We start from the raw sequence: 25,990 nt of genomic DNA on the forward strand, positions 1-25,990 counted from the left end.
GTGAGTGGATCCTGACCTAAATTTCCTCGTTACTGGTCTTGTGCCCTATGAATCAAAACCTGGACACAGCTCTTGAGTCATGCTTTCAAATTACTGATCAGTCTAACCCTATGTCAAGGGACAATCCAAAGATTATTACTTTTGATGAACGTCAATCAAGCTCATCCCAGTGGCCGATCATTTTAATTCCACACCCAATTACCACAGTGGCATGTCTGTCCATTGCCTCACACACGGCCAAACTGAGGCTACCCACGAGTTCAAGGAACGACACTTAATAGTCCGTCTGGGCACTTTCCAACCAGATGGCATTAACATTGACTTCTCCAACTTTTCTCTCTCTCTCTTATTCTCCAGTTCCCACCACTTTCAGAGAGCTACTTCCTTTCCCTGTCATGTCAGCTTTTTTTTTCTTCTGTCTTATTACCCATATCTTCCAAAGTTAAATGGTTGTGATACTTGGAACTCAGTCACCTCAGCCTTACACTTAACTGCAAGAGTTCCTTTCAGCAGAATCCTGGATCCCGTCATCAGCACCTGTTTTCTCAATTAACTCGCTCATGTTACCGAAATGTTATATTCACTGAAATGTTCAATTTGATTTGCAACTGAGAAAACAAATCAGAGCGTGAGCATGCGGAACAAGGAGGAGAGAAATCAGCTGATGAGTGGTAAATAACATTTGCCTGATGATCTCCAATGCCTTTGCCATCAACAAATCAGTATCCTCGCTAAACATTGACTTGAAACTTAAATGAATCAACCACAGGAATGCTAAGGCTACAAGGTGCTCCACGGTGAATTACTTACCAGCTTCCCAAAGCATTTCCATGATCTACAAAGTATAATTTAAGAGTGAGCTGAATTACCACCCACTTGTTTGGGGAGCGTCTGCAAGAATACTTGGGAAGTTTGATACCACCCAAGTTAAAGCAGCCAACTTGACTGCCAACCTATCCACAGTGCTAAATGATATGACCACCAGCCTACTGCAGGGGGCGATCTCTGTACCTGCAGGAAAGCCACCTAAGGGGCTGACTCCACCTGGCCGGCTGTCAATCAGCTGACCTGAATATAAACCTGAGCTGGCCCCTCCTGAGCCAGTCACACGGGGAGCCACCAAGGCATGAACTGGACAGTCTTTGAGTTTTGTGCTTGCTTGCTGCTGCCTCAGTGCACCACACTACTATAACTAGCTTGTTACATCCCGAGGCTTATCTGATATCTTTTCCCAAATCTGTGGCCTCTACCATCAAGAAGGATGTGAATTTGGACGTACAAGGGAACACCATTGTCTGCAGGTTCCACTGTATGTCTTGTCCTACATCATGATGAGACACCTGAGATTTTTTCAGTTTGATCCCTTCACTGTCTTGTCTTCAGACTGTTGTATACAAGAATCATTTTCTTGAAAGAGAAATAATGCTTTGTTGTCCTAGCTGTTATAAAATATTGGAAGAAGTACTCAATCGAAAATTAGTTGACTTGGCACACATTTTACAAATGTTAAATGATCAAGTGCACATTATGAACTGGAGAGCTGCTGTTGGCCTTAAGTATGAAAATTTGTTAGGAAGTGTAGACACTGCTGGAACTTCCTAAGTAGGTTGAGGATGTCAAGGGAATTGGCCGCCATCCTAACAATTCTCTACAGGAGCATAACAAAGTGTGTCCTGGCCGGCTGCATCATAGCATCAGTTCGAAGGGTGATTAAAACTACTAAGATCACTGGGCTCTTCCTTCCCTCTATTGACGATATATACAGGAAGCGGTGCTTAGAAAGCGCGCATAGAACCATAGAACACGACTGCACAGAAACAGGCCCCTTTGGCCCTTCTCGTCTGTGCCGCAGGACCTGCACCCAGTCCATGGCCTTCATATCCCTCCCTTCTACGTACTTGACCAAATTCTTCTTAAATGTTAAAAATGAGCCCACGTTCACCACCTTAGCCGGTAGTTCATTCCACACTCCCACCACTCTCTGTGTGAGGAAGTTCCACATCACACTCCCCCTAAAATTTTCCCCTTTCACCCTTAACCCACGTCCTCTGGTTTGTGTATCTCACCAGAGATACCTCAGAGGAAAAAGCCGACCTATATTAACTCTGTCTAACCCCCTCATAATTTTAAGTACCTCTATCAAATCTCCCCTCATTCTTCTATGCTCCAGGGAATAACCTCCGAACCTACTTAAACTTTCCCTGTAACTCAGTTCCTGAAGTCCAGACAACATCCTAGTAAATCTGTCGCAATGGCAGTAGTTGTATGCAAGGCATCAATGTCACATCTGGACAGGGCGTCGCCATTCACTTTTCCATGTCTGATGAAACATTGTGTGTACTTCATCAAGAGCAGTGCTGGCCGTCGCTGATGACTTAAGCGAGGAGAGGCACAGGGGGTATAATAGCACGCATACGCAGGTCTGTTAAGTGTCATGAGGTGGAGGAGACTGAGAGTGGCAGTGTGCCAATGAGCAGGTCAGAGGAGTTTAGCTGGGTGGTGTTTGGGGAGTGTTGTGCCCAGTGAATAATAAAAAGAAAGTTGACTTCATGGTGTGCTGAAGGAAACGAGTGAGTGTATTCTTCATTTGTTTGTAAACTGTGCTAATTATTGTGCCCTGAACAATTCTACCGTGTCTGCCCGATGCAACATCCCCGATTTACAAAGCTTTTCAGCAAACCTCCATGGCAAATGCATTTTCGAAAAGAGATCTAGCACGTTCTTACCGTCAGATTCCAGTTGAGCCTTCTGATGTCACGAAGACAGCAGTAATTACCCCTTTTGGCACATTTGTGTTTCTGTGAATACTATTCGGTCCACGTAATGCAGCTCAAACGTTCCAGCAGCTTATGGACCATGTACTTGCTGGCCTCGATTTTGTGTTTGTTTACATCAATGATATTCTGATCCCAAGTGTGGATGCAGAGGAGCACAAGCTCCACCTCATCTCATTGTTTCAGAGGCTTGATCAGTTTGGCATTGCGACCAATCCCAGTAAATGCATTTTTTGCGCTGCTGATCTTGTATTTTTGGGACATAGAGTTCCGCAACATGATATTTTGCCTGATGAATCGAAAGTGCGAGAGTCGAGAATTTCCTACACCCATTACATTTGGCCAGTGGCAATTTTTTTTAAGCCGTGATGAATTTTTATCGCCGATTCCTGCCAATGCTGCAGAATCTCTATTACCCCTTACAGAACTACTAAAAGAATCCAATAAGTCGTATGCAAAAAAGCATCAACTTTGGGAGACGCTGCTGTGTGTACTTGAAGACTGTGCTTGTGAATGCTATGACGCTTGTATATCAAAAGCCCAACGCCTTGCTATCTCTTACCACAGGTTCATCTTTCAGTGGTGTGGGAGCAGGCTTAGAACAATGAGTCTGTGGGCAATTGGAACCTCTGGCATTTTTTTCAGCCAAGCTGTTGCCAGCTCAGGCAAAGTATAGTATATTTGGTTGAGAACGCTTGGCCAGCTATCTTGCAGTGAAATATTTCCACTTTTTATATTGGAAGGTCGTTTGTTCACCATTTTTAAAGACCATCAGCCTCTTGCGCATGCTGCGAGTTCAAGCACACATCTCTACTCGCCCAGAGAGATTCAGCACTTGGTCTTCATCCTACAATTTTCATCAGACATGGAAAAGTGAATGGCGACGCCCTGTCCAGATGTGACATTGATGCCTTGCATACAACTACTGCCATCAATTTCACCGCCATGGCTCATGCATAGCACACCGATCCCAATCTCATCCAGTATTGCAAGTACTTCCTCCTCTTTAATCTGTATAACTTCCATGGCCTCGCTGCTTGTTTTACTTACTTCCCACAACGCTGTGCTCGTTTCCTGAGTGAAAAAAAACAAATAAGATCTTCCCCTATCCCTTTTGGCTCCGTACAAAGCCGACCACTCTGATCTACAAGGGGACAAATTTTGTCCTTTACTATCCTTTTGCTGATAATGTATCTGTAGAAACCCTAAGGATTTTCCTTCACACTGTTTGTGTAAAAACAACACAAGAGACATTAGTAGCTTTGATTGGGCAGCTTCACAACTCACTGCAGAATGCTTAAATGTTTTTAAAATTCACAATGGAAATCTAAAAGGAAGAGATTTCTCTAGCATTTACCTGCTGACGTGATCACTCAATGGGTGCCTTAATGTTGACGGTGCGGGCAGCTGTCCAATAGAATTATATCTGAAGGCACAAGAAAGTTTTTAAGAAGTGCCAATAGTCTGTTTTCTCTGCACATTTATGAATTTCACAGGTGTTTAGAATAATGTAAAACAGAATTAAATAATATGAACATACAACATAGGATCTTTGAATAAAATAATGCACCACTGTGCTTTTCTCACTTCACGACCTTTTAGACAAGGTTTGAAGTCACAGTATCCTTTGTGTGGCTGCAACCAAGCTGCTGTATTTATGCTTCCTTTCACTTTAGAATCCAGATGATTTTTAAGGTGGTTGAGAAAGTCTTTCTCAAGATCAGTGGTTTTTAAACTTTTTCTTTTTACTCGCATACCACCTTAAGCAATCCCAATGTCATAGGTTGCTCTATGATTAGTAAGGGATTACTTTAGGTGGTATGTGAGTAGAAAGAAAAAGTTTGAAAACCACTGTTTTAATCATACCTAATTGACTCGTGATGTACACAGTTTTATAACTCCAAAGGAAATGGGGCAATGACAATTTTATCAAGCAAAATATTTCAGTAACAATTGGATCTAGAGCAGTGGTTCTCAACCTTTTCCCCCCACTCACATGTGCTTCAAAAGGGCATCAATCATCCTGGTCCCCAAGAAGAGTAGTGTGAGCTGTCTCAACGATGACCACCCAGTAGCACTAACTTCTACTGTGATGAAATGCTTGGAGAGGCTGGTCATGGAATTAACACGTACCCAAGCAAAGATCTGGATCCACTGCAATTTGCCTATCGTCACAATCGCTATATCACTAGCTCTCCACTCAGCTCAGGATCACCTCAAAAACAGGAATGCATTACGTACGGCTGCTCTTCTTCAACTACAGCTCGGCCTTCAACACCATTATTCCCTCAGTGCTGTTCAAGAAGCTACAAAGTCTCGGCCTCTGTATTCCGCCCCACTGCAACTGGATCCTTGACTTTTACATCGGAAGACCATAATCAGTTCGAATTGGAAACATGTCCCCTCACTGATTATCAACACATGCACACCCCATAGATGTGTACTTAGCCCACTATTCTAATCGTTATACGCCCATGACTGCGTTGTCAGGCACAATTCCAATGCCATCTACAAGTTTGCCGATGACACCATAGTTCTCGACAGAATCACAATGGCAATGAGGAAGCGTACAGGAAGGAGATAGACCAGCTCCTTGCGCTCAATGTCAGTAAAACAAAGGAGATGATTGTGGACTTCAGGAGGAAGTTAGGGGAACACAACCCAGTTCTCATTGAGGGCTTAGTAGTGAAGAGAGTCAAGAACTTTAAATTCCTGGGTGTCAACATTTCCAAGGATCTGTCCTGGAGGCCTCCATGTTGATGCAATCACAAAGAAGGCTCGCCAGCAGCTATACCTTGTGAGGTGTATGAGGAGATTCGGTATATCACTGAAGATTATCATAATCCTCTATCGGTGTATCGTGGAGAGAATTCTGGCTGGCTGCATCACTGCCTGGTATGGAGACACCAACTCTCAGGACAAGACTGAACTATGGAGGGTTTTAACTCAGCCTGCAGGCACCAGACCACTCCATCGAGAACATCTATACAAGGTGGTGTCTTAAAAAAGCAGCCTCTATCTTCAAGACCCCCACCACCCAGGCCATGCCCTCTTCATTCTGCTCCCATTGGGGAAAAAGGTACAGGAACTTAAAGATGAGCACTGAACAGCACAAGAACAGCTTCTTCCCCTCTGCCATCTGATTCCTGAATAATCAATGAACCAAAGTGTGAGAGTTCAGATTCTCTCACCAATGTGTCTATGTACAGATGGTAGTGTAGGATGACTATGATTGGCTGAGAGTGTAGCCCCACCTACTGGCAGGTCTTAAAGGATTGCTCCTAGCCAGACCAGGACTGGTCGATCTACTTGTGATATGCTCCAGTCTTTTAGTTAATAAAAGCCTTGGTTTGGATCAACAATTCTTTGGTTCTTTCGACGCGCACTACACAAAGACACTGCCTTACTTTTCTAGCATTAGTGTCTTTAAAGTAATGTAAGACGGTTATAATATGAATGTTTGAACTATGACGGTGCCGCAAAACACCGAATTTCATGACTTGTTCGTGACAATAAATTCTGATTCTGATCTGATAGATGTCTAGATGGTCCTACTTCACTCGACTGACCAAGCTCAACGGCTGGTTGTGGGACGCTCAGGTGAGTGCATTGCCTGAGAATCCATGCTGGCACGTGATTTGATGATCTTGTAAGATGGAACATCAGTGGGCTGAGGGAGTGAAACACAGAACCTGCAGACACTGGAATTATTGCATCAGTGGGCTGTGACTGCACAATTGCAGTGTCTCAGGGACCCGAGGAGACAATAGTCCCAAAACCCGGCTGGTTTTCATTCTCTGCATCCATAGCTGAGCCAGATTGTAGAGCTCTAGCCACACATCCTTGCTGCCTTTACTCTTCCTATCAGATGAAGAACAGCCATTTTCAAGGGGGGGGGTGGTCCTACGGCCCTTGATGGTTAAGGCACATTTTGGGAGAGGGGGGTGCTGTGGGCTGAAATCATAAAATGCCATTTATGTTTTTTTATCTAGTCAGCAGAAATGAAGTACAGGAGAAACAAACTAGACGACTGCTTCACAAGAAAGGGGGGCTTACAGATATTGAGCAGATTCCAGGGTGGGGTGGGGGGGGTCAAAGCCAAAAAAAAAAGATTGAGAATGGCTGGTGTACAGGATGATGGTCACAATGAAGATAAGTGTGAATTGGGGAGGGGCGAGAGGTCCCTGCACCTGCAGCAGGGAGAAGAGCTTTCCTGATTCAAGTATCTGTGGTTAGATAGTGACAAGCTTGTGAACTGCTCGCTTGTAGCAACTGTGTATTCATGGAAAACAGCGTCCCTTTGTTCCTGTCAAACTGCAGCTGCTTGCAGATAGTAAACCTTTATCTATCAAGAGCTCTAATCTACTTGTTTATGGCATCTCATTGCTCATTGAGAAATGGCATTTTTATACGTAATGAGCTGCCGTATCTCTGAAATTCAATTTAAAACGTGGCAGAGAAGAGACTTCCAGAGGAATTGCAGTGAGATGGTGTTCAAAATTCTGGGCCAATAGAAATAATGTTTTTTCATACTCATTTTTTTTCCTCTCCCTTGCAGTCATTAAAAATAAAGCTGTTTTTTTTCCCCCACATGGTACAAACCGAAACTCCGATTTGTCAGTAAACATCTAGGTCGTGTCATGGGAAAGTACCAAGATCGGTATTCAGAATGGATGAAAATTGGCGAAGGCTCCTTTTTGTGAAATCAGATCTTGTGCAGGTGGGGAGGATATGGTAGGGTCCAGCCTGCCAATTAGTCCATACCAGAGTTTATACTCCAATGAGATTTCCTCCCATCTTACCTCGCCTAAATCTCTGAGAGTAAAAATCTCCTTTGTGTGCTTGCCCAGCCTCTCCATAAATGCACCTTTACCTTTGGCTTCCATCACCAGCCATGCTAGGGAGTTCCACCTACTTGTAAATAACAACTGAATTTGCTGATTATACTCAGTGGGTCAGAAAGCATCGATGGAGAGAAAAACTGAATGAACTCCTTGGGCCAGAGTGAAACACGATAAGGCTGTAAACGCTGTGATTATAGCTGAAAGCAATGAAGTCCTGGAGGAACTCAGCTAGTCTTCTCAGCATCTGTGGGAGATAGATATATTGATGACTTTTCAGCCTGTTAACGAAGAAACTGTGTATGCTAGGATGGAAACCAAGGAAGGTTGAATTACCCGCAAGCTGTGATTGCCAGCTGAGAGAGGGTGGAGAAAGTTTATTCGTTACAGCTAATTTTTCTCTGCACCTTCTCCCTATTTGTAATTTGGTGACCAGAAGTGTATGCAGTTCTATGGTGTAGTGCAGGGCTGGCCAAATTTGCTTAATGTAAGAGCCACATATGATAAATTTCAGATGTTTGAGAGCTGCAAGATGTAAAATACTATGTTTTTACTCTAACATGCACATTTTGTTACAAAAATGTTACGCAAATGTTAAGAAATACATGTATGTAATAATATTTATTCATGTATGTAGTTTTTAAACTGCTATGTTGTAGTAGTTTCAATAATTGAAAAGTACACGTAACATATCCTGTTGAATCACGTGGATCAATTTTTTTCTGGATATTTTATTTTTAAATTTTCAAACTCAGTGTCCTGTAATCTATCACATATGTGGACCAATTTTGGGGGTAAAATTTAGGGGGTTGACTATTACATGTGTACTACTTTCAACCATGAAACTACCTGCGTCGTTTGGAGAGTCGGGAGCACGAGTGGGCGGGCAAGCGGCCGGCACCGGATGGTAATTCCGAGGTCGGGGCATGAGGAGCTCGGATGGGCAGGCAGGGGGCCAGGGCCTAGCCAAGAGTCTGCAGTCAGGGCATCAGAAGCCTGAATGGGAGGGCGGCCTGGGACAAAAACAATCAGGGGTCGATTTTTACATGAGTACATACGGTATGCATACCAAATTTTTTCAATCGCAAGCCATGCGCACTAAAATTACCATAGTAAGCACTGGCTCGTACGATTTCTATCTCAGCCAACGTATTCCTGCGAGCCGCACGTATATGTCAAAGAGCCACATGTGGCTCGCCAGCCGTGGTTTGGCCACCCTGGTGTAGTGGAGGCAAGGTTTGTCAAAGTTCCCCTCTTTTTCTCTTCAGTCTTGCTAATGCTCTGCTTGCGTTTCTTTACGCTATTTTAACTTTGGTACATCTTTTAGTGATTAATGTGTATAGGCGCTGACTTCTCTTTATTCCTCTTCACCATATATACTTATACCTTTCAAGTTAAAATTAACCTCCATATTCTTCATGCCATAAATCACTTCCTCATATGTTTTTATGGTTAACTTCATTTGACCATGTCTTCCTCTCTTTGTGCAAGTTTCTCAGTTTCCTCTCCAATATATTGCAGACTTTAGGTTTAGCTTGTGTTCCCATAAGGATATTGGTAACAGAACAATATTTTAAAATGTTGATTTGATTCCATAATCTAAATTGTTAATGAAAATTCTGACCAGAGGGGACCGAGCACTGATTCTTCTTTCTACTGCCTGTACTAAGAGCCTGTGCTATCTTTCTTCCCACTCTGCTTTCTGTCGTGAAGCCACCTAGAAATCTGCTTTTCCCCTAATTCTACACTCTTACACATTACTTATTTGCCCTATGAAAGGGATCTTAGCAAATACCGTTGGTAAATATGCATCAGTAGTTTACTCTCTCGATTCCCTCTTCTGTCATAATCGAACAGTGGAATTCTACACTGTATCCATTGCAAATCTGCTCTTGTGCCTTCTCACCATTAATCACTGCTGTGAGACAAAATAGCAGTTTTCTCCGATGATAAGTAGGCATGGTTTTCTATTCTATGACTTGCTCATTTTTTGGGTTGTAGATTGTTTTTTTTTAAAAGGACGTGCTAAGGTTAGTCAGGTAAATTTAGAGCCATATTTATGTTATGGAATGCTCTCAGTAATGTACATTTTGTTTTGCACTTTGCTTGTCAACTTTGTCATACTAATCTTTGAAAACCCGTCTTTCTACATACTAAATTGAAGGCTGGTGTACAGTGATATTAAACCAGTTAACATTGCCAAGATTTCTTCCAAAAATATGCAGAATGTTACATGCAAGTATGAAAGGAGGAATTATTTTCAGTATCCACAAACCCCACATTATGAGGTGGAACACATTCCACCCCACACCCCACCTTGTGATTCTCTGTAATGGGAAGCAATGTCACCTACACGTGTGTCAAGAAATGCGTTGGAAAAAATTGGGGTTGATTTTTTTATTATACTTTCTTTCCCCCCACATTAATTTTGTGGAAGCAGATTTTATTCTTTGTCTCAAATTTTTGAGCAGTGATTTGTGAATTCTGTCAGCGCAGTTTCAATGAGCCGAATGCCTGCAATATGATGGGAATGGTCTAACAAAATACCAATTTGAAACAATGAAGAAATTAGATTTATAAATACTTGAAAGATATTGCAGTACCTCACTATTTCTATAAATAATGGAAACATTGCAACTGTACCCTTTTGACTGAATTTGCTACAGTACAGACACAAACATCAATTTTGCCTTAAAAATAGGCTTTCACGCTACACAAAATTCTGTTTCACATTAGATCATTTGTTTTTAAAATTTTATGATATTATTGGAGATGTCCTAAAAGCTGAAAGATAGATAAATTGATGTGATATATTTGAAGGATAGCAGCTGACACAATGCAAGTTTTTGTCCTGTTATTTTGTTGTTATAGCAGCCGATCTAATTGAAGAGAAAAGGCTTTGAAAGCGGACAAGTAGGCAATAGATACTGGTGGGATGAACTGACCCCCTAAGTGCTATGAATATCACGGCTGTGAACTACCGTTCCTATTTTGTAGGCTCAAATGCTAATTTAAAATTGATAATTGTCCTGAGAAACTAAGGCAAGTTGCATCATTGAGTTATGGAAGAAAGCAGCGAATAAAGTCTGCTTCACATAAAGAGTGCCAATTGAACATAATGAGTATAGATGCCAAAGTAGGCCAGGGGTAACAGTCTGGATTAAGGGAACATTCCAATGAGCATTCCAATGTTCAGTACATCTGAGGCTTTTGTTTCTGTGCACTACAACATCGTAGTTAGAAACGTTGTGGAGATCAGATGCCAATGTACCAGACCTCTTGCTCAGCTGCTAGGATCACCACTGAGTTCATTGGTAGTTCCAGACTGAGCTGAGGGGACAGACCCTCTTCGCAACTGGCTGTTCATCTTTATTTCAACAATGGGCGGTATATGAGAAGCAATCTCCAGGGTTTGCTAATCTGCATACCTCCATTAATAAGATATTTCAGGCAAAGTCTTTTTTTAATTTCACTATGCTTTTGTGTTTTGTTTTTGTAAAACCTAAATCTTTTATTTTTTACTTTCTTATTTGTATTTGCTTTAATTATTTGAATTCAAAACTTGAAATGTGTTCTTGACAGTGGTTGAGTTTGGGACTGGGGCCTTTGGTTCTGTTACTTGCTTCACACTGTAGAAGTGCTGTGTTTTGAAAGCCTCCAATACAGATCCTTCAGTATGGGTCTGTGAAAATTAAATACAGGGTATAGCCATTGGAGCTGAAAGGTTGTATCTAGTGCCCCTTTCACACTTGCATCCCACTAAATTGGACATTTACTGTCCTGGGATAGGAATGGGGGAACGCGTTCACACTTGCAAGGAGCCATCCCCGGGGTTAGGACTGTTCTACCATCTACTGGTGATGTCATGACGTATCGAGTGATGGTGGACCTGCCCTAAATCCTGATCAATGTATTATTATCTTATATGTGAACAAAATTAATCATGCCTATCGTGGGAAAGTGCAAGCAATAAATAGTAATAACAGACAATTTTTAAACAGCATGGGAAAATTGGTAGCGCTATTACGTACAATTTATAAATACCGTGGGGAAAAAGCGATGATGAACCTGCCTCCCAGAATTCCATGCAGCAGAGAAAGGCCTTTATGCCTGGCTGCATACATAGAGCATCCTTAGACGGGTTTGTCTCCTGCATGGCATTCTGGGAAGTCAGGTCCGCCATTGGTTTTTCTCCCCACAGTCTTTATAAATTGTGTGCTTTAGCACTACCAATTTTCCCACGCTGTTTAAAAATTGTCCACTATTGCTATTTATTTCTCTCTCTCTCTCTCTCTCTCTCTCTCTCTCTCTCTCTCTCTCTCTTCCCCACCCCCCCCGCGACTTTCCCACGGCAAGGTTTATACCTTCATTATAATCTTTTCTTCATGCACTCACGCAAAAACTTGGGTCATTTCAATCCCACAATGCAATTATCCCTTTCACACTCACCTGATCACAACGCCAGCATCTGCAGATGCTGAGGATTGAACTCGGGGTCGAGGCTGTCAATCCCCAGCCACTTTAAAGGCCAATTGGCATTTGATTCTTGGATCAGTTGCAAGTGTGAAAGGGGCTTAGAACAACCCAGCCCCTTTCTTGTGCAAGGCTGTGTCTCCATTTTGTTTTAGAATTATTTGTTTAATTCATCATAACCTAATTTGTCAAACTGCAATTAAAATGAGAACGCTTGTGAGGGGATGGTTCAATGGTCAAGGAGGAGGGGAAGTTGGTGACTGCAGAAAGAGCTGAAGTCTGGCATTAGTAAAGTTGAATTTTTTTATCATGAAAGTGAAAAGATCCTACCTAAGTTAGTGTAAAAAGACATCTTCCAGTTCAATTGAATGGAAGAGGTTTCAAAATTCTATTTGAACAAATTTTAGAAAACAACTGTGATTGGTTAAATAACTTGAATGCATTTTATGACATCCGTTATTTAATTGTTGTTTTTATAACTGACACCACTATCTTAAAGAACAAATACAAAGGATTTTAAAATTCCAAATGTTTATTACAAATAAAAATAGTGGAAATATTATTTAATTTTTGCAGATTTAATTAATCTATGGGAAACTTTTTGAACCTGTAACCAGTCAATTTACAGATTTAATCAAGAAGACTGGTAGCATCTTGCAATTTATCAGCAATTTTCCAGCATTGAAACTAGTTAATGACTGTTTGGCATTACAAATAAATGTGATCCCAATCAATTTTGCACGATGTCTTCAAAACTAGTAAAGAAAGGAAGAAATAGATAGATTTTATTATAAACAGATCAGGATTTAGTAGTTTGTGTGTATTTTCTCTACTATCTCAATATGAATAAAACATTGAAGCATTCTTGCAACAGTTTATTGTGGCTATGAGAATAGCAATTGCTCTTTGGTGCATTGTTGAAAGCCTTTTAATTATCCTTGGTCTCTTCTTGTTCCTTGTGAGTGCCTTCCATAAAGATGTGCAGAACTGCCACACATCTTGGTGATTGAAGAATGAAATGGCCTTTGACTTTTGTGACTTTGGGAGATAAAGAATTCGACTGTGCTGCACTCAGTAATGGTGTGAGTTGACCTGCAATGCCTGTGCTGTCATCCACGGAGCTTGTCATTTTGATGGTTACCAGCAAGCAGAAAAAAATGATTGCGAGTTTCTTGAGTCAGGAGGGCTGGGCAACGCAGTTTCGGCTTGGTGGATTATAAGGTCATGAAATCTTTTAACTGTGAAATACAAGTTTGCTGAAATGGAGAAAATTGGCAGGTGACTGACTCGAGTTTGGGAATTACATACAAATCCACAGATATTGAAGTTTCTGGTTGATCTTTACCAGACCTTTCCTCACTGAACTCGAACATTGGACTCATTATATTGTTAAATGAGGGGCACCCAGTGGCAATCCATCTCCCAAAACTTAAAACTAGGGAATTTGCACAAACTTGTAAGCCAAATTGCGTGGTGCAGATTACATTCCCTGAAAGGATGTTGGAAATAGATTCAATCTTTTTTTTTTAAAAAAAGTAAATTCTAAAAGGAGAAAAGAAATATGGGGAAAGAGCAGACAAATGTGATTTAATAGAATAGTTTTACCAAAGATCAGAGATGGGCATTATTGCTCAAATGATGTTTGGCATTGAGCCATTCTTTGATCCGATCAAACCGAGGCTCTGTCTAACATTAGGGTGATTACAGGGTTGTTGTCACTAGTTGGCTGTAATCCAGGAGGTTTCATCACATGAATTACTACATCCAACTGACTTTAACCTAGTAATAATAATAATAAACAAGGGTTTCAAATAAAATGGAAAACAAATTGAGATTTTTTAAAAAATCTGCACTTTCTTCTTGGCTGATTCTATCTCCTTCATTCTGGGGAAGTTGGGGAAAGTAATATTTAAGATTTTTTGCATTTGAATTCGTTGGCTGCTTTTGAGTGCTCATTACTGAAAAAAATGAATCTCAGACAGATATAATTCCGACCAATTTTACACATAAGTGGTGAACACCATAGAAACAAATAGCTGATTAGAATAAATATAGCATTCACCAATTTTTATGTGTAAGCTGGTTTGTTAGGGAAATGAAATTGATTTTTGCTTTTATATGTTAGGTTATACAAACATACAGTCCAATGTTAATTTCAGATCTACTTTGATCAGACTTCATAATGACCTACATTGTGCTTCCTTGTCATGTATGGCAGGTGTAGAGCAGAACTTTCAAATTTGCTGATTTTAATTAGTCTTACTCTTTAAGTCAGTGGTTCTCAATCTTTTTCTTTCCACTTACATACTACTTTAAGTAATCCCTATGCCATCAGTGCTTTGTGATTTGTAAGGGATTGCTTAAGGTGGTATGTGGGTGGAAAGGAAAAGTTTGAAAACCACAGTTTTAATCGTACCTAATTGACTCGTTTTGTGCACGGTTTCAGAACTCCAAAGGAAATGGGCCAGTGACAATTTTTCTCAAGCAAAATATTTCAGTAACAATTGTGTCCAGAACAGTGATTCTCAACCTTCCCTTCCCACTCACATACCACTTTAAGCGATCCCTTCCAAATCACAGAGCACCGATGGCATAAGGATTACTTAAAGAGGTATGTGTGTGGAAAGAGAAAGGTTAGAACCACTGCTTTAAGTGTTGGGAAAGATTTGCATTTAATTTAAAATCCATTATATAGGAAGTACATTGTTTTTATTTTATTTTGTTATATGGTTACTTCTGTGTTCGTAGTGCAGGTCTATAAATGCCTGATTTCTTATTTGATTTGGTGCCTCTTTTATAAGCTCTTAATCTAAGTGCTCATTGGAACCTATAGTCCTTTGCATTTGTTTTTTCCTCTTATACCTTGCTTGTTACAGATTTTTCTTGTTAAAGATTTTGAAGGCAAGTTACTTATGCAGCACAAGATTAAGAACCTTAATTCAATTTCTGGTCTACACTACAAATATTTATTTCCTTACTTAAGTGATTTGTGAGAGATGGTTGATGATGGTAAGGGGGGTTGGGGTTTGAGGGAGTCTGGATTCTGGAGGGTGTGGATTGTGGAGAAAGAGCAACAGAAAGGTTTTGATCTGATATTTATCCAAGTACTTTATTAATAGTTGATGGAGGCTTTTGATGTGTCTAAACCTGAAGCAGGATACTCTGTTTTCACATCTGTTTGTATTAAATACTTGAGTTCAAGTACTCGAAGACCTTGACCTAACAAGAGAGTGGGATAAGGCAGATGTCGTTTTTCTCTTGAGACAAATCATTTATTCCAAAATCATCAGAGAGAAAATTGGTTGATTGAGAAGAGATTTTTTTTTGATTAAGCTTCTTTCTGCGCTGAATGATCTAAACATAAGGTAGACAGTGAAGTATAGGGAAAAACCCAACACCCAACCTCAACCCACCAATTTTCCCTTGCAACCGCTGCAACCGAGCCTGCCTGTCCCGCATCGGACTTGTCAGTCACCAACGAGCCTGCAGCCGACGTGGACATTACCCCTCCATAAATCTTCATCCGCGAAGCCAAGCCAAAGAAAGAAGAAGAAAGAAAGAATTTATGTATGTAAGTATGCAATGTTGTCAAAGGACATAGTGACTTCTGTGGGAGTTGCTTGTTGATAGAATTCAAATAAATCCTTGTTGAAGGTATCTGTGACCGGTGGCTGTTATTGTAAATAGAACTTGACAACCTCTCGCTGTATTGAAGCTCCTCCTTAGGATAGATTAAAAAGGGTTGATATCATTGGGAAGTACAGCCTGACCCCTACTTAAAACCTATGTGACTTATGACCATCTGTACATATGACCGAAAAAAAAAATACTGTATATATTTTTAAAAAATATATATGTAAATATAGAAATTATGCTTGGTCATATCTCCACTAGTGCTAACAGCTGGGTGACCATCAAACAGTATCCCAGCATTGTGTACATCACAACATCTCTCAGTTCTCAGGATAAAAGAATTCAGTACAGGGACAGTGGGCTGTCAGGAGAGCATGGGGCACTGAGATCAGCTTGGGGACTGATAGTGGGCTGTTGGGAGAGCGCAGGGCAGTGGGATCAGCGTGGGGACTGATAGTGTGGGGACTACATGCCATGCTAACGTACGCCCGACCTGCGTCCATTTCAAGATCTGACCGGTCGGTCAGAACGGAACTCGGACATATGTCGGCGAATGGCTGAAATGCAAAGTAAATTCTGGTGGCTCTATTGGAGAGAGCCCAATAAGTATTTTATGCTTTAAGTGAAGCCACAAAAAGGATAACTTATGTCTCTCCACTTACTTAGGATAAATTTAAGTAATTAAGAACTGTAAGGGCTCTCCTTTATTCAGCTGTTAATTAATTGCTTACATAAGACTACAGACAATAAAAAAAACATCCAGACTTATTTAGAACCATAGAACAATTACAGCACAGAAACAGGCCACCTCGGCCCCTCTAATCTGTGCCAAACCATTTTTTGCCTCGTTCCACTGACCTGCACTCAACCCATAATACTCCATACCTTTCCATTCCATGTATCTGTCAAAATTCTTGCATGATAAATTGAGCCTGCATTTACCATTTCAGCTGGAAGCTCATTCCACACTCCCACCACTCTCTGTGTGAAGAAGTTCCCCCTAAACTTTTCCCCTTTCACCCTTAACCCATGTCCTCTGGTTTGTACCTCACCTACCCACAATGGAAAAAGCATTTATTCAGTCTATCCCCCTCATAATTTTAAATACTTCTATCAAATCTCCCCTCATTCTTCTACGCTCCAGAGAAATAAAGTCCTAACCTGTTTAACATTTCCCTGTAACTCAGTTCCTGTAGTTAGGTGACCAAAATTCCACATAATGCTCCAGATTTGACCTCACCAGTATCTTTTACAAATTTAACATAACATCCCAGCTCCTGTACTCAATACTTTGATTTATGAAGGCCAATCTGCTAAAAGCTCTCTTTACAACCCTATCCACCTGTTTTGCCACTTTCAAGGAGTTATGTATCTGTATTCCCAGATCTCTTTGTTCTACCGCTCTCCTCAGTGCCCTACCATTCACCATGCATGGCTTACCTTGGTTTGTCCTTCCAAAATGCAATACCTTATACTTGTTCATTAAATTCCATCTGTCATTTGTTAGCCCATTTTACCAGCTGTTCTAGATCCATCTGCAAGCTTTGAAAATCTTCTTTGCTATCCACAACGCTTCAATCTTAGTGTCATCTGCAAACTTGCTGATCCAATTTACCACATTATCCTCCAGATAATTAATATAGATCAGGGGTGGCGAAACGATAAAGATCAGATGCTTGAGAGCCACAGAACAAGAACAAAATTCACACATGCATTTTTATTGTCACATACACATTTTGTAACAAAAATTTTATATAAATTTTTAAAAATGCATATTATATGCAATAATATTTTCATGTATGCAGTTTTTAAACTTTTAATTTGTATTAGTTTCTGTAATCAAAAAGACACAAATATGTAAAATAAAGGTAAACTAAAAAATGAGAGATATTTTAATCAGATTTCCACCTTACAAAATCAGTCTTATTATAAACATTTTTTATGACCAAAATACAATACTACAAAAATCAGACTATTAAAGACGTGAGTCGGGCGGGCGAGAGACCAGCAGCACGAGTCGGGCAAGCGAGGGGGAGAGACCGGCAGCGTGAGTCGGGAGGGTGAGAAGGAGAGACCGGCAGCGCGAGACAGGTGGGCGAGGGGGAGAGACTGGCAGTGCGAGTCGGGCAGGCGATGGGGAGGACTGGCGCTGAGCCGCATATTAAAGGTCAAAGAACCGCATGTGGCTTGCAAGCTGCGGTTTGACCACTCCTGATTTAGATGACAAACAACAATGGTCCCAGTAATGATTCCTGAAGCACACCACTAGTCGCATGCCTCCAGTCTGAGAAGCGAGCATCCACCACTACCCTCTGGCTTCTCCCACCCAGCGATTGTCAAATCCAGTTCACTACTTCACCATGAATACCTAGTGTACCTTCCTGACTAACCTCCAATGTGGGACCTTGTCTAAGGTCTAAGTTCTTGTAGACAACATCCACAGCTTTCCTTCGACAACTTTACTAGTAACCTCCCTGAAAAACTATATATAATTGGTTAAACACGACCTACCATGCACAAAGCTATTTTGATATCCCTAATAAGTCCCTGGCTATCCAAATAATTGTATATCAGATCCTTTAGAACACCTTCCAATAATTTACCTACTACTGTCATCAGGCTCACCAGCCTATAATTTCCAGGGTTACTTTTGGAGCATTTTAAACAATGGTACAATGTGAGCTATTCTCCAGCACCTCACTCGTGGCTAAGGACATTTTCAATATTTTTGCCAGAGCCCCTGTAACTTCTGCACTAGCCTCCCTTGAAGACCAAGGGAATATCTTGTCAGGCCCTGGGGATTTATCCACCCTTATTTGCTTTAAGACAGCAAGCACTTCCTCCTCTTTAATCTGTGTGGGTTCCATAACCTCACTGCTTGTTTTCCTTACTTCCCTTGACTCTGTGCCCATTTCCTGAGTGAATACTGATTGGGGAAAAAAAACATTTACGATCTCTCCCATTTCTTTTGGCTCCAAGGCAAAGCTGACCACTCTGATCTTCAAAGGAACTAATTTTGTCCCTTACTATCCTTTTGCTCTTAGTGTACCTGGAGAAACCCTTAGGATTTTCCTTCACTTTGTCTGCCAAAGAAACCTCATGTCTTAGCCTTCCTGATTTCCTTCTTGTGGTTTCTCTTGCACTTACACTCCTCACTACCTCATGTTGCCTCTATCTGCTATGCACCCCTCTCTTCTTCCAAACCAGATCCCCAATATCCCTCGAAAACCAAGGTTCCCTATACCTTCTAATCTTGCCTTTGATGCTGATGGGAACATACAAACTCTGTACTCTCAAAATTTCGCCTTTGAAGGCAATGCACTAAGCTTGAGAACGTTGGAGGCGAAAATAGTTTTGCAAACTGGCCACTGGTCTCCCCTGCCTCAGTATAGTTGTGAATACAGTGATTAGGAACTGAATACATGCACTTACAGATCATAAAAAAAATCTGTTGAAAATTCATTTTTCATGTATGGCAGATAATGAGATATCTTTTAATATTTTAATAAGAAATAGCTTTTGTAATGGAGCACTATTCACAATCAGTTGAACAGAAAGACACACAAAATAACCAGGAGTGGGTTGCAATGGAAACACTATTCCAATAATCAAACAGTGAAACAGATTGCAGAAAGAGATCTTCCCACACATGCTCATTTCCTTGCATGTTGACCATGCAAGGAACACAATCTCAGCTATGTCCTGTGCTTTTCATTGAACTGCTTCCCTTCATTTATTGGCACAAATTGGCAGATGAGAAAAATATGTTCTTCAGAGTGAATAGTAAAATAATCGCACCAAATATGCTAATAGTTTGACACTTTCAAAGTTTACAGGGACCAATAACATATGTTTATCCAATATCAGATACTTCAAGGCACCTGGGATAGTTCAAGTAATTAGGCTGTGGGAATGAAGAAATTTCTTGGGGCTGAGGATTGGATAATAAGGTTGCTGGAGTCACAATGTCCAGGATGGTCTCCTGATTTCTGATACACATTTGTCACTTGACGGATAGACCAAGTTTGATGTATGTCAGCAGCCATATTGTCCCTAGCCTATCCTGTGGTTAGGCAGTCGCTTATTAAGTCGTACCCTTCCATTGATCATTGAATCCATGAAAACTCTTCGAGATTGGATTCAACGTCCATGCCAGATCAGTCCCGTAAATTATGTTCGCATCTGAAAGTCTACTTATGGCTTTTAATCTTCATTTAAGTTTATTTGTTCCTTTACAACAAGAAATATGGAATTATGATACAGCCCATCCATTGTCTAAATGCTAGAATATCTTTAAGGTTCAAATGGTTGTGTCTAAAATTTTAATACAAGAATTTGGTTAGCATAGAGGGTAGCTCAATATTATTAAAGTGCCTGCGGCTCGGGTTTGAATCCCATGCTGTTTGTAAGGAGTTTGTACGTTCTCCCCGGGACTGTGTGGGTTTTCTTCCACCTTTCAAAATGATTGGGGGTTGCAGGTGAATTGGGGAATTTGGGCTTGTGGGTCAGAAGAGCCTAATATTATGCTGTATCTCTAAACAAAAAACAACTCTTGATCTTGAGTAGCTTAATTACTGCCATATTAGAGTATATTTTGCCATCATGTAAAGAATAAGGTGAAAGTTTAAGATTGCCAAAAACCATATAAGACAGCTGCTTTCAGCATTTATTCCCTTGAGGACCCTGAGAATAGTAGTACACATTTATAAGCTTAATGTTTCATAGAGTCTGAAAGAAATGGTCATTAATCCAAAAAAAGCTACTCTTGATTGAAAGAAACATTTTAAATAGTTTGCGCAGTTAAATAATCTGCTTGTGAGTCAATAATTTCATGCAAATAGGGACCTCATTACCTTCTGAAATTCCAAGAATTCCTTTTGAATCATGTGCAGCTTGAAATCCATTTGTTAAGCATATTAAGCGAAGGTTTATTTCCTTCTTTTGGCCCTTCAAGATGTTAGAAATGCAGTATCCAGAAAGTGGAGGTGTAGTTCTGTTCATTTCAATGCTGCAAGATTAACAATGTACAGTTATTTGTGTGCAGTTTCACATGACTCTGAATGTTTGGCCATATATGTGCAATACTTGTACTTCAGTTGCATGTCAAATTACATATTTTCTCATATTGCTTTCCACTGAACTACTGTGGAGGGAATTGGATAAGGTTGTCCCAGGACCATCCATCATTGCCTTAAATGGGACAACGATATCTTTTCAGTACAATACCACTAGGTTCCCAATAAATTTCATTCTAATACAGTATTTTATCCAATATCATACCTCCAAGGTGCCAGCCTTCTCCAATTGGTCCAGCAACCTTCCTCTGGTGGAGGGCTTGATTTTTAGGCCCTGGCCCAGAACCACCCAGTAGCCCTCAATCCTTCATCCTTGACAATTTGCCTGTCCTGGTTTTTAGGACTGGCACAAGTTTGATCTTGATCATGATTGAAATGGGCATTTATAGAGTGTCTGAAATTATCCAGTGGGCATTTTGGAGCTTTTATGAGCTTCAAATTTGTTTTCCTATTGTCTAAAGTGTATACCTGTCCGGTGTTCAGCTTTACAAAAGAAAATAAGTAAAGGTAGCCAAATATTGTACAGGTCAGCAGGTTTCACAACTGAGTGTATTTGCTTAAGAGCCTAAAACAATTTGGATCCAAACATACCTACTTTATTAATGTATAAACATGAAATTCTGAAAAAATTCCAAAACTAACAGTCAATTTCTTCCAAACTCTGAAAAACTTGGCAAAGTAACATTACTTGTAAGAGCGCAGCCTGCCTGTTTTCCACATTTCTATCTCCTTACCTTCCCTGCTTTCTCTCCTCTCACTCTTCTGTGCTCCCTCTCTCTCTTTTTCCTTCCTTCTTCATTTCTCCTTCTCTTTCCATTTGTGTTTCCTTCTCTTCTTTCCTTGTGCTGCTGCCTCTCCGCTCCAGGCAACTGGAGATTGCACATTCTCTCAATGATGATCCAGGTTTTCTCTGGGTGCTTTGCTTTCTTCCCTCATGTGAAAATATGCAGATTGGTAAGTTCATTGACTGTCCCAAGATGGTTGGCTGGAGAATCATAGGGAGTTGAAGTACACTTGAGAGAGAATAGGTCGCAGGGAAATAAGAGAGGGAATAGATCAATGAATCTATTCTGGGACTGTAGGGCCTTGTGCTCTGAGGAAAGGGGAGTTTTTTTTTCCCTCGTGTACTCTTTCTATGTCTACATACTTTTTTTTTCACTTGTTCTTCCTTGATGATCCCTGTCAGAGATCTTCCATGTCAGATCATTAGCGATGTCCTCCTTCTTCAAACCACTTGGCTTTCCCTCCTACCACTGTCAACTTGGCTCTCACCCGCATATCCTCCATTACGCACTCAACTGTCCTGGCCTACTCCGCCCCCCATGACAGGATTCCCCTTCTCCTCACCCAGCCTCCGTGTCCAATATATTCTCCTCAGCCATTTCTGCCATCTGCCACATATTCCCCTCTCGGCCTTCCGCAGGGATCTCTCCCCCCTGTGACTCTCTCATCCTCCTGACCAATCATCCCCTTGGTACCTACCCTTGTGACAGCAGGAGACCCTCCACCTGTGCCTACATCTCCTTCTCCCAACATCATTCGATGCCCCAATCAATCCTTCCAAGTGAAGCAGCACTTCACATGTGAATGCAGGGGTCATCTACTGCATCTGGTGCTCTCATTGTGGTCTCCTCTACATCAGAAAGACAGGGTGCAAACTAGGAATTTGCTTCACTGAGCACCTCATCTCTGTTCGTCGCAATAGTGTGGATCTCCCAGTGGCCACCCATTTTAATTTCCCGTCCCAGTCTCTTGTTGACAGTGCCTGTCCATGGTCTCATGCACTGCCAGACTGAGATCACCAGCAAAGTGGGAGAACAATGCCTCCGACTGGGCACCCTCCATCTGGATGGCTTTAACATTGTCTTGACCTTTTGGCCCACAAGGCTATGCCGCCCAATTACACCCAATTGACCTAAAGCCTCTGTGCATGTTGAACGGTGGGAGGAAACCCGAGCGCCCTGAAGAAACCCATGCAGATATAACTACTGCACTAACCTTGCCACCCATATTTTAATGCAATTTAATTCTAGTTTTGGAATAGTTCTTGAATAGACTGTGAATAAAACCAGAAAACTCAAAGAAAAAACATTAATCAGCTATTTTATTGATTTGCTGTCCTGAAATGCACAGACCAATATTTTTAAGTAACAGATGATGATTCAGTACATAGTACCTGTCTTTTCTTTGGCTTGGCTTCGCGGACGAAGATTTATGGAGGGGGTAAAAGTCCACGTCAGCTGCAGGCTCGTTTGTGGCTGACATCGACAATGAGATAGACAACAGACTCGCCAAGGCAAATAGCGCCTTTGGAAGACTACACAAAAGAGTCTGGAAAAACAACCAACTGAAAAACCTCACAAAGATAAGCGTATACAGAGCCGTTGTCATACCCACACTCCTGTTCGGCTCCGAATCATGGGTCCTCTACCGGCATCACCTACGGCTCCTAGAACGCTTCCACCAGCGTTGTCTCCGCTCCATCCTCAACATCCATTGGAGCGCTTTCATCCCTAACGTCGAAGTACTCGAGATGGCAGAGGTCGACAGCATCGAGTCCACGCTGCTGAAGATCCAGCTGCGCTGGGTGGGTCACGTCTCCAGAATGGAGGACCATCGCCTTCCCAAGATCGTGTTATATGGCGAGCTTTCCACTGGCCACCGTGATGGTACCTGTAGTACATTACTAAAACCCATTTATTCCTTTTCATTGTGATAATTTCCATGAAACCTCTTTGCAGGTCAGATCAGAATTACAGTCTGAAGCCCAAGAACCGTAATATCCAGACGAAGATAATATTTTCTTAAAAACAAAGAAAAATGCTTCTGCTGGAAATCTGAAATAAAAGCAGAAATTGTGGCAAATATAGCAAATTAGGAAGCACGTAGATTAGTAATGAATTTCCAAGCACAGCCAAATTTGAAAATGTTCATGCAGGTCATCTTTTGTGAAGTTAGATTTCAGAATCAGAAGTTAATGTCATGAAGAAGTCACAAAATTCGATGTTCTGTGGCATCGTCACAGTGCAAACATTCGTATTTTTAACCATCTTACAACACAGATATATATATATATATATATATATATAAAAAAATAGTTCATGAAAATTAAGGCAGTGTCTTTGGTCATTGATCATTCAAGAATCTGATGGCAGTGGGGTGGCCATGGCCTGGGTGGTGAGGGTCTCTAAGGACAGAGGCTGCTATTTTTGCCTCATGGAGATGTCCTTGATGGAGTGAAGTCTGGTGCCTGTGATGTCGCAGGCCGAGTGAATAGCCCTCTGGAGTTTTTTTCTGGTCCTGAGATTTGGTGCCTCCATACTAGGCAGTGATGCAGTCAGCCAGAATGCTCTCCTGTAGAAGTTTTTGAGAGTCTTCGATGACCTACCGAATCCCCTCAAGCTCCTCATTAAGTCTAGCCGCTGGCGAGCCTTGGAGGGTGGAGGGTCCAGGACAGATCCTCGGAGATGTTGACCCCCAGGAATGAAGGCATGATTTCTGCATTCATCCTAGATTTTTTGCAAGATGAACAAAATGGACAGAATCCTCAGAATGACTCTGGGAGGCGTTCTTCAGCCATTGGGACGATCCTTGCCATGACTTCCCTGATGGTAGAGAGCAGGAAGGGTCCTCTTAGTATTGGAGTTAGACATCATTTTTCTTCACATCTTGTAGCATCTCAGATATCCCCTTTCCAAAAGAGAGAGATAAAATGGAAAATTCACACCAGAAATACTTCTTTTGCAGGGGTTACCTGCTCCAGGGTCTTATTATTTCTTGGCTGTTGCATTGATTTTTCAACATCTTGCCAGGCTGTACTGCAAGGTCATTTGTGTCAAGTTAAGGAATCTCCGTCTCAGTTAAATAGAGCTTTGAAATTCTCCTTCCAGTGGATGCTGACTACCTCTATGCCTTTGAGGTGTTCTTCCCCCCCCCCCCACCCATTCTTGGTTTTCAGTACATTAAGACGTCACTGAAGAGTCTACCATTGCTGGATCTCCTTCATCTTTCCACCAGCCACGCACTATGATCACACCTTGGCCTTTGATGTCTATAGATCTTGGGGTTTTTTTTCTTATTGAGACATTTGTGTTGTGAGACAATGATTTGTTCCTGGATCTGCTGGTCACCCCCAGCAAAACAGATGTGGTGCTTTGTGATCGAGAAACCCAGAATCTTTCATAAGTGCTAAGTATGGTGGACTTCAAGGAAGACCAAACACTGTGTTTGTACTGAGAGTCCCATTGAAATTGGACACCGTATAACGCTCTGTCGCTCCAGTTCATTGGAAGGTGCTAATGAGTAGGACCTTGAGAACACTGCTTCTTACTTTCGTGCCGCAGAATGTCTGTCGCCTTCATAGTTTAAAGACGATGAAAATGAGAGGCGGTATCCACGATAGTTGATCCAGCAGTTTTCAGTTAGTCTGATATGAGTTGCGCCAACTTTCCTCTCCATTCCATCCATTTGGATGATGACACCATTTGAATGCGCCAAAGATTGGTTAAGGGTGCTTTTGGAAGTAAGATTCCATCAGCATTGGCTTTCCCTATTCCTACCTAAGAGAGCTGGGCAGCCGCTGCACTGGAGCTACTTCCTCCATGGTGGACGCTGGTTCTCAGCAATGAAGAACAGAAGCAGGACTAGGCATTCTACCATGCAGAAAACTCTTTTCAGTACTAACATTTTAAAAAAATGAATGTAAGTTTTTTTAAACTCTTTAAAAAAAAGATTGATTTCAGATGATCAACTCTGGAAGGAAAAGCAGGCCATATATCAGAAGAGGGAGCACCGTCAATAGTCAAACCTTTGGAGAACTGACTGAGCGTCATTGCTCATTTGTGCAAGTTCCTTTTGCTGCCTCTGTCTGTTTCTGTCAGCTTTTGTCATGGTTGCATTTTTTTTTGAGGGGGGGAGCTTTCAGATTCTGGGACAAGGCTGCCCAGAGATGATAATCCTTGTAACCTCACTCAGTGCTGTGATTGTAAACTTCCGAGGTTAGGTCTTAGAGTTCTACAGCTCAGAAACGGCCCCTTGTTACACAGCAGTGACTGCTGTTGTTCTCTTCGTTAATGCCACAATGTGCCCCATCTTTTTTGTGTGGTCTCTCGAGCTCAGGGGCGGGCAACCTTTTTTTAAAAAATTCACATTCCATCTTAAGTGCTCTTTGATTATTAAGGGATTGCTTAAGGTG

The 25,990-nt window shown here is 41.4% G+C and overlaps 1 protein-coding gene across 4 annotated transcripts in view; it reads left to right on the forward strand.

The window, feature by feature from the left end:
• The window catches only part of LOC138744163 (fibroblast growth factor receptor 2-like), a 166,944-nt gene that overhangs the window by 13,108 nt on the left and 127,846 nt on the right, over positions 1-25,990 (forward strand). For 2 of the 4 annotated variants that reach the window (XM_069899848.1, XM_069899839.1), the window contains exon 2: positions 6,312-6,374. The exons of the other annotated variants lie outside the window; for them this stretch is intronic. In XM_069899848.1, coding sequence (XP_069755949.1) covers positions 6,320-6,374 — 55 coding nt within the window. In that variant the 5' untranslated portion in view covers positions 6,312-6,319. The remainder of the gene's footprint in view (positions 1-6,311; positions 6,375-25,990) is intronic. 4 annotated transcript variants of the gene reach the window in all.

Source organism: Narcine bancroftii, chromosome 10, assembly GCF_036971445.1.
Source record: "Narcine bancroftii isolate sNarBan1 chromosome 10, sNarBan1.hap1, whole genome shotgun sequence".
NCBI classification, from domain to species: domain Eukaryota; kingdom Metazoa; phylum Chordata; class Chondrichthyes; order Torpediniformes; family Narcinidae; genus Narcine; species Narcine bancroftii.